Source organism: Amphiura filiformis, chromosome 1 (genome assembly GCF_039555335.1).
Source record: "Amphiura filiformis chromosome 1, Afil_fr2py, whole genome shotgun sequence".
NCBI classification, from domain to species: Eukaryota; Metazoa; Echinodermata; class Ophiuroidea; order Amphilepidida; family Amphiuridae; genus Amphiura; species Amphiura filiformis.
This window is the reverse complement of record NC_092628.1, coordinates 20,082,917-20,100,053: the sequence shown is the minus strand read 5'-3', so window position 1 is coordinate 20,100,053 and position 17,137 is coordinate 20,082,917. Positions and strand designations below refer to the sequence as shown.

At 35.2% G+C, this 17,137-nt stretch overlaps 2 protein-coding genes across 2 annotated transcripts in view; one reads left to right on the top strand and one right to left on the bottom strand.

Annotated features, from left to right (window-relative positions):
• Positions 1 to 305: 305 nt before the first annotated feature.
• Positions 306 to 9,517, top strand: LOC140166132 (heat shock factor 2-binding protein-like). The gene is made up of 10 exons (XM_072189556.1): positions 306 to 411; positions 919 to 1,005; positions 1,907 to 2,051; positions 2,716 to 2,819; positions 3,595 to 3,744; positions 4,022 to 4,172; positions 5,481 to 5,604; positions 6,410 to 6,513; positions 7,542 to 7,642; positions 8,752 to 9,517. The coding sequence occupies exons 1-10, from the start codon at positions 370 to 372 to the stop codon at positions 8,857 to 8,859; spliced, it is 1,116 nt and encodes a 371-aa protein (XP_072045657.1). The 5' UTR covers positions 306 to 369; the 3' UTR covers positions 8,860 to 9,517.
• A 158-nt stretch (positions 9,518 to 9,675) lies between these two features.
• The window catches only part of LOC140166036 (uncharacterized), a 36,017-nt gene continuing 28,555 nt past the window's right edge, over positions 9,676 to 17,137 (bottom strand). Inside the window, exons 28-35 of the mRNA XM_072189445.1 lie at positions 16,713 to 16,866; positions 15,948 to 16,095; positions 15,249 to 15,431; positions 14,566 to 14,822; positions 13,973 to 14,093; positions 12,789 to 12,964; positions 12,169 to 12,306; positions 9,676 to 11,530 (exon numbers count right to left, since the gene is read on the bottom strand). Of these exons, the coding sequence (XP_072045546.1) occupies positions 11,447 to 11,530; positions 12,169 to 12,306; positions 12,789 to 12,964; positions 13,973 to 14,093; positions 14,566 to 14,822; positions 15,249 to 15,431; positions 15,948 to 16,095; positions 16,713 to 16,866 (1,261 nt within the window). The 3' untranslated portion in view covers positions 9,676 to 11,446. The remainder of the gene's footprint in view (positions 11,531 to 12,168; positions 12,307 to 12,788; positions 12,965 to 13,972; positions 14,094 to 14,565; positions 14,823 to 15,248; positions 15,432 to 15,947; positions 16,096 to 16,712; positions 16,867 to 17,137) is intronic.

The following is a 17,137-nucleotide window of genomic DNA, read 5'->3' as shown; positions in this document are numbered from 1 at the left end:
CAGTCCGTTGTTTCTGGATTTTATAAATTATTCTAGCTTATTCTAGTAGTCTCTATTTTTAGTCTCCAGAATACTCCGATATATATTTATGAATTGTAATTTTGAAAGAAAATGCAATAAACTAAATTTTAAAACATACAAGCATTATTTTTAGAAGCAATGGACAAGGGGCATAAACAGCACGTTGTCTACAAAAAACTTTCCACCAATCGGTGTGAAATATATGTTATTACTCAGTCAATGTTTATGAGGATCATGATATAAAATAGCCCAATTTGATCTCAGATTTTAATCAAAAAATCATACATATGTCATCTTGTGGAGGAGGACCCAAGAAATAGCATCATTATACAAACTTTGCATGCAGCGATGGCTCATCAACAAGATATACAACATCTATCAAAAGATGCGGTAAGGCTTTAGGCCTAATAATATATAGGCTTAGCACTCAATAAAAATAAATTAGTCCACCTCTCTTTTAAAATCAAATTTTAATTTTGTAATACTTTAGTAAAATATTAATGCTGATATTGATAAACAAGTTTATTACTATATTAGTCAGCATGATGAACACTTGCAAGTGTTTTTGTGGAACAGTGGAACTCTAAGGGGTCCAATCCCTCATAATCGTAAATAAAAAAAAGGCAGATCTGAATGCTGAAAACTGCTAGCAATGACATGTCAATTTTACAAGAAAACTGCTGTATTTTGTCAATTTAGCACAAAAAAGCACCCATCCTTCCTCACTCTTCCAACAAGGTGAGAAGTGAAGCAAATTTTAAGGCAAAAACACAAAACAAAAAATCATAAAAACACACACCATTTTGCATTAATGCCAATCTCCTGTGTCGTGAGACAGAAACATTTTTGTTTTGCCTTTTTCTTGTCACTGACACTCAATTATTTTGTATTCCACAGATGGAATTAGCCACAGAAGTGAAAAGTAACTTGAAAGAGCTGATGAATGAATGGCACCAATTACAGGGAGATATTAGCAAAGGCTCTGTAAGTGTGACACCCTGTTTGAAATTACATCAAATCATAAATACCGGTAATCTTAGACAATTCAAAGATTCCTCTTTTTGGACACATGTAAATTATTTTCTCTGCATATTAAGCATGTTAAGTGAACTGGCAAAGAAGAGAACTGGCAAAGAATATATAAGGCCAAGTAAAATAAATAAACATGTATATAATTATGTACATATATCATCCCCACCCTCACCAATATTTGGAGATTTTCAAATATTTGTCTTATTTGCTCCCTTACTGTAAAAACTTTATTTTGTAAATTAAATCTAATTAGTACTGAAATTAAAATTTGCAACTCACTTTGCTATGTTGCGCCCGAAAACATTGGACTTCGTAGCAAAGTGAGTTCCAGTATTAGATTTAATTTACAAAATAATGTTTTGAACTACTGGATGAATAATCTACACCAAGATACTGTAAAAACTGTTTAATATATGTGCTTACTATTGAGCGCTTTTGAAAACATGAAATTGTACCGAAGTCCAACATTTTACCAACTAAGCTTAATGGGGTTGAGACACACATAACATTTGCAGGTTTATTTGTTCGAATATAACTATGTGTACCGTATCCATGATTTGCTCTAAACTCTTTACACTTTTGTGGGTGGAGCTCTTCATGTTTGCATGTTTTAAAAGCGCTCAATAGTAAGCATGTTAACTATCAAGTTTTTACGGCATTTTGTTTCTAAAATGTTTGTGTTGAAAAGAGAACTAAGAAGTTCTTGGTTATCATTTATCAGCATAAATTGCAAGCACTTTTTCAAACTAGGGATAGTGTAAAAGTGTATGAAATGTTTGAGTTTTTTTTCATACTTTTTAGCTTTCTTGTCCATATTTTTTAACTTTTCAATTTGATTTCCTATACTTAACAGCTTGTGAAACCGGGATACGTCCAAATAAAGAAGACAGATATTGAAAGACTTCAAGTTGAGGCTTTACAGATGAAAGAATTCCTGCCTAAAGTTATCAACCAAAGCACAATACAAAGTATCAAGGAACTGGATAAATGTCAACAAGGTAGGTCATCACTATCCCTGACAGTGTGATTCATCAGGGAGGGGTTTGGGGGAGGGCACTTGCTATGTGACTTGCAACATGCCTGCATCAAAAAAGTGTAGTAAAGGGTGTCATTTTCAGCATAGGGCTGCATCACCATCTTTTTCAAAAAAGGGTGTTTTTGAAAAGGCAAGACAATTCAGGGGTACCTGACAGCCAAAAGTAGAGACGTTTAGGGTTGCTGGTTGTCTTGGAAGTATAAAATGAATGGTGCAATAGCCTAATTTAATGTTTTTGTAAGAAACTATACCATGCCATCCCATGCAGACCTTCATTTTTGAGGAGCTCAATTGAGCCGGAGCTCCTACAGCTCTCCTGAACAGTATTTCAGGAGCTCAATTTATTGAGCTCCTCACTTCTTGAAAATCCTATGGTTTAATATTGATATTATATAATTGAGCTCCTTGTCAAGCTCCTCAGTACACATAGGAGAGTGACTAACTGAGCGCCTGCTATTTTCAGAAATGAAGGCCTGCCCATGGCTTCACTAAGTTATCTTCTGCAGAAGATATTGAAAGTTACAGAATGAAACAAAAAAAAAATGCTTATAATTATTACCGTAATTATATTTAGGACATAATTTGTAACTTATGACTTTGTTTTATCTTTTTCTATCATCTGATAGAATTGGAGGAGTCAGCAAAGAGTTTAACAGAAAGTCAGCAAGAGGTTGAGCATTGGAAATCACGATGCCAAACTGCCAAAGCAGATCAAGACACAGAAAGACAGGTAGGAACTTGATTTTTGCAAGCTTTTGAGCTTAAATTAAGATATAAATATCATTGACCATGCTGATAAACTATACAAATGTGCAGTGCCTGAACCAGGTGGTAAAAAGAAATTCTCCTCACCCCCAATCTTATGCTTTGCTCTTCCCCCCTTGCCAAAAAAAAAAAAAAATGAAAAAAAACACTGTATCACTGCTTGATTTTTGTAGAATAAGATGACAATAAAATCTAAATTTTTGTCTTTATTTGCCGACTTGAGCATGAATTATGAAATTTATTTACTTGGGTTTGGTCACTATTTCACAAATCCTTTTAGTGACTAGATATTTGTTGGAATTTCTGCTATTGTAATTTCAAGCCATATTATAACAGTTGTGGAGGAGGACGCCATCAGTATTTTTCAAAATTCTTTTTTTACACGATTATATTGTATTTACCAACATACCCTGCAAAAATAAAGACTCTAGGTGCTGTAGTTTTGTCAAAATCTGATGTTCATAATACAGAACTTACATAGCATGCTAGACGGTAATCCACATAATAAAGGATGGTACCGTAACACAACTGAAGGAGTGATACTTATTGGCGACATCGACACTGGTTGTAAATTCCAATTTCCTTTACTTTACTTCACTTGTTCAGCTCAAAATTAAAAGGGGATAATTCTGACAGTAAAAGCTAACATTTTATGGAAAAGAAATATTTATCTATTTTGTATGAAAATGTTACAATATGACTTTAATTGATGAATGTATTAATTTTCCTGTTTATTAAAGGAAATGCTGTCATTGAAAGCTGATTTGTCAGCAGCTCATCAGCAACTTAGTCAGCAATCAGAATACTGTGCTAAGATGGGTGCAGCCTGCTGTACATTGCTGTGGCGTGTATCTCAACAACAGGACACCATTGCTCCACTTTTAGTAGGGGTAAGATGAGTTGATAGATCATGAACTGCATGCCTGCTAATTGTAACTTCAAGTTTGAGTCAAAAGCTTGAAAAAGTAATTTAAGAGATTATTTGCCAAGACAAAAAAAGGAAGAACTTACATTTTCTGATGAAGACAGTTTATTTTACAGTCATAAAATCAATGAAAATCATTGTATTATAATAAAGAATATGAAGTAGACTATTATCAAATATAATGTCTTATTGTTCAGGAGTACAATAATATCAACATAATTGCAATTCATTTTTCTTTTCAGTCTCAAATGGAAAGTTTTCTACAGTTGGTCTGCCATACCTTGGATAGTTTTCTTGCAACTTTCCAGGGCGATGAGGATGAAGATGAACCAGGACTTAAAGAAGACTCTGAAGAAGTACAATTTGTTATGGCACTCTGTGGAATTATCACTAGTAAGTACACGTGCAGTAATCAATGCAGATACGTGATGTTGAGTCACAATGACACGATCTAATCCATGGAGGCCAAAGGGGGCATTTTTGAAAATTGAGTTACTATAATCATTACATACAAACATTAAGCTATCATATGCTGGTGAAAGCACCATAGGTCTTGCGTATTTAGTTTTAAAGTTCTGAAGTTTTGTGATGTTTATTTTCCTTTGTATTTTATTGTTTTTTACTCTTAATTTTAAATTTGCCGACTTTTGGCCTCCATGCTAAACTCAGGCTAAAGTCAGAAAATTTGAAAATTGAGTTACTACCATTACTTACTTGCTCAGTCAGTACCTACAATTACTGATGTTGAATCCCTAGTTCTCTAACTTCTCTTAAATACTTGGTGGCAAATTTTCCTAGGTTTTTACTATTTTTTCTCCTCACTTTTTGCTAACTCAGTTTCATTATTACCAACTTTAGTCTGATTGGATCATATGTGACACGATCAAGGGAAATGAGTCGGATGTCGCTAATATTGATTTTGAGATATTGGCAAAGAAAGTGTTAAAATTCTTTTGTTTTATATTGTTTCAGCGATTGATAAATTGGCGTAACTTCAGAAAGAAAAGTCGTATCAACATGGGGTTTTCAGTTTCTGGAAAAGAAAAGGAAGTCAAGAAAAGAGGAGATGAGCCAAAAATTTAACCCCTGCATGTTGTTTTTGCCTACAAACACAAAAAATCATCAAAATCTGTAAACAATTTCCTTATTAGAAAGCAAAATTATACTTCTATACTACTCAAATTTTGTACACTCACCGGAGCGCTTTCACCGGGTCAACCGTTGTCTTCTTCAGATGTTATTGCTCTGAAGATTGTTGTGGCTAGTGATATAATACTAGGAACAACAATCTTCAGAGCAATAATATCCGCTGAAGACGACGGTGGACCCGGTGAAAGCGCTCCGGTGAGTGTACCAAATTTGAGTAGCATAGAAGTATAATTTTGCTTTCTATTTACGTTTACCGCTACGTATGAATATGCATCATTAAATTTCCTTATTGCTTTGTTCTCTAAAATCACACAAGAAAAGAAAGAAAATGTAATTTTACCTGAAAAAATGAAAAAAAAATCACAAAAGACAAAATTCAACCAAAAGTTGGTCTGGCCTGTAGAACACAATTTTTACTTGTTGCCTTTTTTACTGAATTCCACATAATTCTCTCATACAGATTTTTCACTTAACTAATCAGTGCAATATATTTTTGCAATATTGTTATTCATTCAAGACTGACTTAAAATTAACCTTTCCTTTCCGTTACAGACATTGCTGCATCAGCTGATGGACGTGAATTTCTATCATGTCAAAAAAGTGGTCAAGCTGCCATAGTATGCTTGACATCAATCTTATCACAAACTCCAGGAAAACTTAGTGATAAACTCAAAAAGTAAGTTTATTTCTCTGTTCATTTCATGAAAAACAATGCCAATTGGATTTTAGTTGCCAAGGCATATTTTGGAATATTTTGGTGACCACTTACTGATGTCGAAATTTTATAGCTTTTTTTTTTGTCAACAAACATTCGTTAGCAGATAAAAATGACTTGAAACAGATTGAAAGGCGAATAATTGTTGCATCAAAAAGTCAAATTAAAAGAAGTATGGATCAGGCCTAAAAGTTTCAAAATTTGGCTGCGAAGACACAAAAAAGTGGAACAAAATATAATAAAAGACAGAAATCATGTGCGGCATTTAACATTTGCCATCAATCCCAAAACATTAACAGCTATACGCTGGCGAAGTTACGTAATAATTGGATTAAAGGCTTTTTAGCCTGGCTTGAGCATTTTGTTTGAGCCTGGTCCCATCAGGACCCAAGCATGTCTCCACACGGAGTTACCGTTTAAACAAACAAACAAACTACCATACCAATGGGTCAAAACAATTTTTGATTATATAGCGCTGCACTACTACGTTCATGTGGTACCTCTGCATTGAACCATATCATGCTGATCAATCTATAATTGCAGACATACACAGGTGATGAGTGCAACCTGCTTGTAGTGCAGCGCGGTATATTCAAAATTGTTGGAGCCTATTGCAATGGTAGTTAATCCGATTTATTACGTAACTTTGCCAGCGTATGAACCTCGATATCAGGTGTACCTTCATTAAAAAATGTGAGCAGCTAGCTAACAATGATAATGATGATGAGAATTTCTGTGAGTTTATTTCAATTTCATTTTATCACAGCCTTGCTTTGATGGCACTATACAATGTGAGCATCAATCAGAAAGGACTCAAACACCTATCCAGTTTACAAGGCATTGTGGCATTGCTTACATGGCTAATAACAGGTGAGACAACCAAGCTTTTACAGTGGGGACACCATAAATTTCTATTGCCGGGGAGGGGGAAATGGGAAAAAATTGGCCCAACCAAATTGGGATTCTTGATGATTTTCTGACCAGAGGGCACCCATGGGGTAAAAGCCCAAGTTTGGGGGTGGGCAACTGCTCCCATGCTCTCTTGGCACCGCCACTGAGATTTTACCATATGTATACCATATCGTTATGAATTCAGCAGACGGCCAAATCCGGATTCGGCTTTTGGTAAATTCATTTTAGCATGCATTACTTTTGAATTAGAGAACAAGGGATCAATGCTTTACCTAAAAAAGGGCAGCATATCGATTTTTTAACGGTTATCGTCTTTGACCATACTGTGAGTCACAATTAGCTAACACTGTATGCCGCACTCTTTTGAATACTTACTATGCTGTTATCATCTGATCTCCGTTAAAAAATGTATATGCTGCCCTCTATTATGTATAGCATTGATCCCTTATTCTCAAATTCAAAAGTAATACATGCGTAAAATGAATTTACCAAAAGTCAATCCGGATTCGGCCGTCTGCCGAATTCATAGCGACATGGTATATAATTTTACTACCAAGTAAGTTTGTCTGACTTAAGCATGTTTAGACAAAATGAGCTTGAGATGCTTAAAAAAAACCTGCCAAATTCAATCTTGTACACATTCTTTGTTCTTTTTCTTTTCAAAGGAATACTTTGTCTTGGCTAATTGTACATGTAGTTTTATTTGAATTAACATGATTGTGATTGTTAAGAGAGAGGGGGAGGGAAGAAGCCAGGAAGAAGCAAAAACAACATTGAGGTGTTTGAAAAAACTTTTTTATCTATTTCTTCTGCAGAGCATTAGAAGCTATTAGATCTTAATCAAATAGGTGAAAATTGGCAGAAATTAAGAGAAACTGGAGAAAAAAGCATTGTGATCTGACACAACAAAATTTCACTTTAACATCCCATCAAAACAGAAAAAGAAATCAAAACATTACTGTTTAATATGTTTTGTTTTTAATCAGTTGAAACAGCTCCAGAGAATCGACTGCACACATTATTGTTACTGCAGTCTCTTATCACGGATCCCAGTAATGCTAGCTTACTACATGAAGCGAATGAACAGGCAAGTGAAATTTATGTGTAGACTTACCATGGGGTACAGAATGAATGTGCACGTCAGCTTGGAGACATAAAAAAATTGGGGGGGGGGGCCTTGAGGGCAGATCTGAAACTTGTCCTCTTTTTAGCTGATTTCCCCTTTTTTTTATTCTTAAAATTTATACATTATTTGTTATTTTCAGCCCAATTTGAGTTTTTTTATCATGATTTTGTGCTATTTTGCTCTTTTTTAAAGCATTTTCCTCCTTTTCACAAATGGTCAGTTTCAGGTCTGTAAGGGCTCGGATAGAGACATTTTCACATATCTTTTGTGGGACCTGAGAGCACATCAGACATATCGAATTGCATTTTGAATAATGAGGAATGTCCTTCAGATATCAAATATTTTTGATTTTCACAATATAATACAAATTTTATGGCAAATTATTAAAAATTGATATTTTTTATGTTTTTTATATGTGTTTTTATAATTATTACATTATACTTACAATAGGCTATCATTTACTGAAAACACCTAAAGCCTAGCACACTTGGTTCTAAAGTTATGAAGTTTCTTGATGTCTATTTTCTTATGTATTTTATTGTTTTTTATCCATATTTTTACCTTTATCTTGGTTTCAAATTTGCCGCCTTTGGCCCCCATGGACCAGATCATGTCACATATGTACTTAGCGTATGTAGCCTTTTCATCACAGCTTATTATTTTAGGTGTTTTGGGGCAAAATGTTTCTCTTCAATACGAAAGGTCAAAATTTTCAAATGATGGACGGCTTTTCCTCCCTGCTACATACACTTTAAGTACATATCATTAGATTTATAAAGTTTGCTTCAAGGACTGTTATGTTAAATATCAAAAATATCAATTTTTAATAATTTGCCATAAATTTTGTATCATTCTGCAAATTTTAAAAAAAAGTCAGAATTATTTGATATTATGACATTCCTTGTATTCAGAATGCAATTTGGTGTGTCCGATGCGCGATGTGCTCTCAGGTCCCACAAAAAATATGGTGCAAACGTTCCTATCTGATCCCTTAATGTCCGTAATTCACATAGGTCCACTTCCCTATTAATAATGATAAACTTCCATTTTATCTATTTACTTTTCTGCAGCTCTCCTTTGATGTGCTGGATAAGCTTTCCAAAGACAGAAATTCTGAAATAAGGGAAGTTGCATACGACATCATCCATGACCTTAGACCCATCAGGACAGAACTTTGATTATCTCCAATTTGTGGTGAAGTTTTTCAGCAATGCAATAAGAACTGATTATGACACAGGGAGCTGATCCTGGTTGTGATGGTTGCTTCTAGATGTACATTGGTTAGGGTTCTGCACCTATACAGCCGATCTGCATCCCTAAATAATGCTACAGGGTTTAATATTTGGGCCATACATTGGTCAAAGTTTTCTGTAAGGTGTGCAGAGGCTTGTGGTTTTGGCTTAGAGCATTATTGGGCTATTCCAGTTGAAATCCATACCACATATGGAAGACATGACCTTGATCTCCCATATGTACAAGGGTATAATCTCACACTCGCTGTATGGAAAATTAAGGTCATGTCTTCCATAAAGGGTGTATGGATTTCAACTGAAATAGCTCGATAAATCCACTGCAATGAATCTCATGGAAAGGTTTTTACTTGATAATTCCAGCATATCTGACATTTTGAAATAAATGTTTAAAAAATCAAGCAATTTGTTTGCTGTTATGTTATTCTTCACCTTAAAAGCTATTGCTACAAATTAAAAATATTTTACTTTTGTCAGGACCACTAATAGTTCCTTTATGTAATGGTCTATTCCAGTTGAAATATAGAAATAAGTTGACTATGGAAGTCATGACCTTAATCTTCCCCACAAGGAGTGTAAATTTAAAATGGAGTCGGATAACGCCATTCAAAATTCACACTCCCAGTTTTGAAAATTAAGGTTGCATCTTCCATGGGGAAGTGTATGAAAATTTAAGGTCGCATCTTCCATGGGGAGGTGTAGGAATTTTAGCATGCAATAACAAAAACAAGCCATACTACTCAATTTTGCACTTTCCGATCAACTCTTTATTGCTACATTATACAAAAACTTTACAAAAATTCCTTACAATCAGTGGTACAAAAAATAACATCAAAATCATACACATATTGTATCAAAATCCCATATCCTGTATAAAACCCCAGAAAAAAAGTAAATTGTGGATAAAAGTTAACTTCAAATGTTCACATGCTGTTTGGGTCCTCCATATACCATAAAGATTTTCCTAATGGCACATATGGGCTCCCATGACATAACTGGTATTTTAGACACAAACAAGTACCCTCCCTTAAAATCCCACCAGCAAATAAGGGCACATACCCTTAATTCTTGTTGAGATTTTGGAGGAGGGAGTTCACTATTTTGTATACGAAATTTACCACAAGTCAAAGGAACCCATTTGCCTTCGGCAAATCTTCACGGTAGTTCGACTTGAGTCATCTTGCACAGAGTGGGTTTGGATTTTAAATGGAATACTCCCATGTTGAGTGAATCCCTATTAACAAACAAAAACACATTCCTCAATACTTTTTTTCTCACTAAACTACAATAACAATATATGAGCATAAGAAATAACGGTTGCAAAATATTTTCAAGTGACACATTTTTCTATTATTCATTTCCAAATGTGAAAGATTGCAATATCGCAGTTAATATACATGATATAGGACAGCAACAAGTCCAATACACAAGTGAATTTAATGCCTTTCAAAAACTCAATTCTGACAATTGAACATATTTATCAATTTCTAGAACTGATTATGATTTAATACAACAAAAGTATTATAAAAGCTCTCTTTTACCTAAAATCTACATTTTGTTTATATTTTTCAAATCTTTTTGAAATTTTTTGTACATTTTATTTTTTGCATTGTGATTGCATACAATATAAAATCCATATTGGAAACATTACAAGGTTATTTAAGCATGTATTCACATTTATATCAAAAAGCATCTATTTTCAGAAAAATACTATTATACACCCTTTTTCCTTAATCAAGTTATTGCTTGTTGACTAATACAGTGGTTTTTTACTTAAGAAACAAGTTTTAAACCACTACCTTTGGTATATTCTGGTTTTGAATTTTGCAATAAAATGCAATTTTACAAACTTGAAATGCTTTTTGATCACATACAGAACGTAAAACCACAAACACAGCAGTGTTGCTATACTACATCATAGGGTGGAGGTTACCAATGGTTATGGTGGTTGTGCATAAAAGCAAAAAAAAGCAACATTTTGTGACATTGACTAGCTATACATATTACAACACAATTTTATCAGAACCAATAATTATGTCACTGATGTGATTAACTCTACAAATTGCAGAAAAAGACAATATGCACAGTTTTACAATTAAGTATAGAAATACTTCACAAGTTCACGTAACTGACAAAAATAATTGCTAACATAAGCAAGATGAGATATTCAATGCGTTGAAATTGCAAAATTACAAAGAATATGGTTTTTAGCTGCAGATTTCATCTTGTTGATGTTCTGTGGTTGTGCAAATATTTCAGAGGAACTGATAAAAAATTACAAAAAAATTAATTTTTACTTGTACGAAAATATTTCCTATGCTGCTTGTATGTATCTCATTCCTACTTGTGTTGATAAAAAGAAATTTGTAACAATTTACTGAAACATTTATGGCGTATGGTGTCAAGCCCCTTGTAGTTTGTTTAGAAAATTAATTTTAAAAAGTCTTAATATACCATATACTAGATTTGATAAAAATTTACACAACATAATTACAGTGTTACTAATTATCTATGTTTAATATCCGCTTAGTTCTTGAAATGTCATATCTCTGACTTTCTTAGCAGTCTTTGCCGGTTTGAGCCAGATTCCTCCCATAGCCTACAAAAGAAAGAAAAAGCACAAGAGGGTTACATAAGTAGTCACAACTTACTAATCCCAGCAAATAAAAATGTTTTGGTAACATTTTATAACAACAATGGTTATATGTTTGGTTAGGCCAAAAAAAAATAATGGTTTGTCTCAAAGCTCACGAGTGGTTTGAAAACAAATGCGATTTTTTTTTTTGCGATTTTTTTATTCCGACTTTTTTCATGGTATTTGAAGAAAAAAATCTGAATTTCGCTGAATTTTTCTGGAAAAACTAAAAGAAGAAAAAAAAATTTTTAACTAAAAAAAAAAAATTCCGCATTTGTTTTTTTCCAAATCTCACGATTTTACAAATGCGCGTGCGAGCTTTGAGACAAACCTTTTTTTTTTTTTTTTGGCCTTATCAAAAATAATGGGGTATTCCATTTGAAATTCATACACCCCCTGTGGAAAACATGATCTTAACCTTCCACACAGGGTTTGTAAATTTCAAATGGGATTACCTGCATGGGGGACTCCATTTGAAATCTACACCTCTGTGTGGGAGATTAAGGTCATGTCTTCAAAAGGGGGTGTATGTATTTTAACTGGAATGACCCAAAAATAAGATTAAGTCACATGTTCAGGCACAGATCTATCTGAAATTTTACCTGTAGAAATGCATCTTTGGCTGTTACAGCCCCGCAGCGTTCGCAGACGGACTCTCCAACCCAGTCATTGTTAGGGACGCATCTGCACATCTGGCATGTCATTGGTTGACTGTACTTCACCATACGTAGAACAAATACCTGGAGAGCAAATAATAAAACAAGGAATTACTACCTCAATATGAGTGAAATCAAATTGTTTGTATTTTATTTCAATATTTTTCAATAATTCTGGGGTACTATGGTGCCTAGAGTATTTTAGCATTGACAAAATCAGAATTGCTTTTTTAATGCTTATGATTTTCCCTTTTTTTAATGTTTAGATTTTTCTGGGAGTGGCACTTTGCTATGACCTGCCTATCATACAGTCAGTCTACTCTGAAGTACAAAGTACCGACGCGGATGCACACATTGTGCCGACATTGAAGGCACACATACCTCAGCAGAGACGCAGCACTGCGCACTGTTTACGCGCTGTACATGCGAGCGTTGTCACTTTGTACTTAATGGACAAACTGTAGGTGTCCAAATTCCATCCATTATGAGCCCTGAAATTTATTTGTCAGATAAAAGTAGATAAGGGGCAATTCAAACTTGTGTGAAATCAAACCCTGGGGACATACCTCTTGGAATCCCTTGCGGTTGATTTCATCAGCATCAAACACTGATCCGTTGGTTTCCATAGCCAGTACTGTGCATTTGTTGAGTGGCTCATTGATGTATTTGCGTAAGCTCTGGTCTCCCTTCAGTGTTTCGTCTCCAACCATCTTGGCAGTGTATACAGCGAGATCATCAAATCCTGTTCAAGAATAACAAAAATTTGGTTGAAAAATGTGAACTGGATCAAGGCAAGTATCTTCTTTCTGGATATGGCACTTGCAACCAACAGTCTGTTAACACAGGGTTAACCCCATAAGAACTACCTGCCTATTGGTCAAAAATAAGTTTTCATTCTCAACTGGACCAATCAGCAACATTGTTAAAATAATTTCGGCATGCAAAAAATTTGGGGTGAATTATTTGCAAAGCTCCATTTTGATTGGTGATTAAAATGAAGATATCATGTAATTGACCAATCAGAGGCAATGTTAGATCAGCCGGTAGTGCTCAGGGGGTTAACAAAAGGTGCCTTACATAGCATACACAAATATGCTACAATATTTGTTTCTTTAAATGCCCCTGCCCCAATAAGTACCCATCTAGCGATTAGCACTTTTAAACTTCTAAAATGTGGTACTTGAGTTTTAGCAAAGCTCACAGTGTCTTTTCCTTAACAAAATGTCCAAATTGTTGGCTACAAATTGTCATTATAATGTTAAGTTGCTAGTAAAGATACCTATTACAACTTTTATTCATTCATATGCACCTAAAACAGAGATTGCCTTTTGAGGAGAGCAATTGCAATCGGTCTCTACTGCTCTCCTTAAATCTGATATAGGAGAGCAATTTTTAGCTCTCCTTTAGTTGACCATTCTCTGCTTACATTCTATTGTAAATGCTCTAAACAGCTCTCCTTGAAGGTTCCAGAAGAGCTATTTAATGCTCTCCTGCAATTTCCAAAAGACAGTAAGCTTTCCATTTTGATCAGCATTGCCAACCAAGCACTAACAGAGAACAAGTCATGCGTATTTAAGCAGACACTCCCCTCCCCACTTCTCCATCTCCAATAATCAATGTTGAGGGATTTTGTAGGTCTGCTGCACACTTTGTTTTGCTCAACATTGATGTTAACACATTCAAAGTGTTTTCTTGTGTTTTTAATTATAGCTTTTGTGAAAAGTGACTCAATGAGTATTAATTTACATACCGTAAACCTTTTCTTTGCTTGACTTGTTCTTCTTTGTTTTGATGTTGAAGTCGTGGCTCAGGAGCAGGTTCAACTGAATGCCACGTGTTACCAATGTGTCCAGCACTGTTGTGTAGGAAGTCTGAAATAGAACAAATGAAACCTTGGATGTCTTTGGTCTATATGATAAACCAGGGAAAAAATAACATAGGGAACCGTTACAGCTTACAGCAGTAAAAGCTAGGTAAATCGTATGTAGACCACTATTACCCTGCCATCAGGTTTTGCAGAACACGCAGGTTGCGTACATCCCACAGGAATGCGCTACTGATCGTGTAGTAGTACGCTATGCTTTAACGCCCCATACATTTCTTTAGCACCCACAGCTAGCCCTCCCCATAATAGCCTCAAAGTGTGTCAAATTTCTGATTCCCAGTGTTTTTTTATTCAGGCTCTGTAACATGCAAACGATTCATACAGTAGATCAAAACATTATTTTGTAAATTAAATGGAACTAAAATTTGCAACACTTTTCTACATTGCGTCCGAAACCACCAGACTTCAAAACTTTCATCAAACTTTCACTAACATTTACTATGCATTGTAAGTCTTACCTCACTAGATTTGCACTCAGAGCATGAGATCAAGATGATGTTCTTGGACACACCAGCACGGAATGGATAATCAGCTGCTTTCATAATGGCTGCCAACGTATCATTGCTGCCATCATCAGCAAACTCAAGTCCTTCTACGCCGAGACGGTAACGACTTGCATTATTAAATAGTGCGCCATCGATGGTATGTGGGTGGGGTAGATCGTGGATGCCCTCTCCACCAAATCCGACCAAAGCAAAACGATTGTTGGTAATTTCTGGAAGTGAGTGAAACATGAGTGATACATATTTAAGCTTGGGTGGATGGGAATTTATGCCCCTCCTCTGCTCAAAAAAGTCATATACCATATTTTCTCAAGAAGTGGTATTCCCATCTCCATATTCCTCCTCTATATCCCATCCACTGGCATAATGATCAGCACCCCCCCCCCCTCAGGTGATCTGGTTGGTTTGACTTAACTCCATGAGAACTAGTTGCCGATTGGCCAAAATGAATATTGTGTCCAATTTTGAACCAATCAAGGAGGGTATTAATAAGATCATCTGCAAATGCAAGTTTGACCATAAATAGATTTTTAAAGCCTAGTCATAATTGGCAATTGAAATGAGCATTTCAAGTTATCAACCAATCAGAAATGCTGTTAGATGACTAGTAGTGTCCAGGGGGTTAACTAGTGACTTACCATTACGTCTTAATTCTGTGTCCAATCTGATGACAATATCATGGAGATTATCGGCAATGTCGCCTTCAGCGCATCGTTTCTCTTCAACAACAATGACAACATCAGCTTCTTTCACAGGGTTCTCTATCTTGACTGGTTCCTGATATGGTTTAATCACAGTTCCACTGGATGTTTCACACTTGACTACAAAATGAGAATATTACGGAGAGAAAATTTAACACAATAGACACATACAACATCATCCCTTGCATCACATATTGTGCTATATGATATTGAGCTGCAATTTTAATACCATGTGAGTTTAATACCATGTAAATTGAATGAAATATCCTGAATAATGATTGTTATCTATCTATCTCTAAACAATGTTACTCAAAAGATTGACATGTAAATTTCACTAAAATCAGAACCTTCAAGTGTCTTCTTCATAAAAAAATACCCTGTTGAGGAAAATGAATTGAGCAATATTTCAAGTAACATTGTTTGACACTTCAAAATTTAATGTTTTTACAGATTACTGGCTGATGATTTTTTACATTGTGATGGCACTGGAATATGGAGTAGTCTGGACTCTAGACTGAAGTATGCCTCAATGACTTTGCAATTATCCTCTCTTCTATGATTCTGACACACACAATGCAGTTCCCAGCACATCTAAACCACCCACCCCAATAACACACATATTACTGGATGACTTACTACAATGAGGTGGCATTGGAATGGGAGAAGCTGGAGCTTGACTCAAGTAGGCCTTGATGACTTCACAGATATGTTCTTTCCTTTCTTCTTCAGTAGTCAATCCACACATGTCATTCACGCACATCTGGTAGAAAGGTTCAGGGTCAACCTAGATGAATGGATACAAAGGAAATGTTTAATTCTCTCCACACGGGTGCTGACTGCAGACATCAGGTTTTAAAACAAAATTCACAAAATTTCAGAATTGTACATTTTTATGACTATATTTGGCATCAGCATGAAAAATGCATTAAAATGAGTACAAACAAGCCTAGTATTGGTTCAGTGGTTCTTGAGACAGCTCTTGATATTTTGAGAAAATATCTCAAAACTGAGACTTTTTATGTTGAAACCTATGGCTAGCACGCAGAGCATTAAGCTTAACATGAAGTTTATACCTGAAGAATACAATATCAGGAATGCAAGGCTATAGGATTTACTTAGTTTGGATCTTTCGATCAACCATCAATGCTGGGTCGATCCGTATTGTTAATTATATCAAATAATTGATTGTTTATTGTTACATACAACATATCGACCAATAAAATTTTACCATAAATTCTAATTAATTTTGGATCAATCTGTTACCCACATAAGCACCACAACCAAAATTGTTCAATCTTTGGATCAACCGTTGATTCTTTCTTGATGCTTGTTATTAATGAACTATATCATGGCTGTCCCTTTCTTTCCCCAGAAAAACAATTTTACAAAACCCTGACTTACCAGATCAAACAATGGTCTGAATCCTGACTCCATGCTTAAGAATGTCTTCTGACACAGACTGTTTTGTTCACTTGCGGGACTGTTGTCAGTACATTTATCAGCTCTGTTTGTAGTTGTACTGCAGGCTGTTGATACCTCCCAGTTGCGTGTGAACCTAATGATATGATGAATATAAGACAACAAATTGATAAACTAGGGTGTGACACATGTGGCAATACTATATAACACATTATCCTGATTTTTACACCTATGAGCAAAGATGACTGATGCGAGTACTCGCTTCATCAGATAATCAATATGGATTCGTAAGAGAGGCCCTGCCGTCATGAACAGAGACGAGGGGGCCTACCATTTAAGTCATGTGTATGATCCTCTCCTCATGACCACACCCCCTAGGGATGGAGCTGCGTTACCACCAGCACAGA